The 208-nt window shown below is 73.1% G+C and overlaps 1 protein-coding gene across 1 annotated transcript in view; it reads left to right on the plus strand.

Moving 5' to 3' along the window:
• The first annotated feature begins 70 nt into the window (after nucleotides 1–70).
• Nucleotides 71–208, plus strand: part of ADAMTS9 (ADAM metallopeptidase with thrombospondin type 1 motif, 9) — an 82,899-nt gene continuing 82,761 nt past the window's right edge. The window contains exon 1 of the mRNA XM_010573319.1: nucleotides 71–164. Within this exon, the coding sequence (XP_010571621.1) occupies nucleotides 71–164 (94 nt within the window). The remainder of the gene's footprint in view (nucleotides 165–208) is intronic.

The raw sequence follows: 208 nt of genomic DNA on the forward strand, positions 1-208 counted from the left end.
GAAGGGAAGAAAGGAGGGAAGCCGGGGGGGGGGGGGGGGCTGGTCTCCTGCGAGGACAGCGCGCAGCACCATGCAGCTGGCGCCGCTGGCGCTGGCACTCACCACGCTCTTCATCGACGGCTTGAGGACGGGAGCGAGGAGGCAGAAGCTGCACCCCAGGCAAGGTAAGGGGGAGCCGGGGGGGGGGCTGGGCTGCCGGCCCCCCCCC

Source organism: Haliaeetus leucocephalus, unplaced genomic scaffold (assembly GCF_000737465.1).
Source record: "Haliaeetus leucocephalus isolate CR32 unplaced genomic scaffold, Haliaeetus_leucocephalus-4.0 Scaffold2, whole genome shotgun sequence".
Taxonomy (NCBI): domain Eukaryota; kingdom Metazoa; phylum Chordata; class Aves; order Accipitriformes; family Accipitridae; genus Haliaeetus; species Haliaeetus leucocephalus.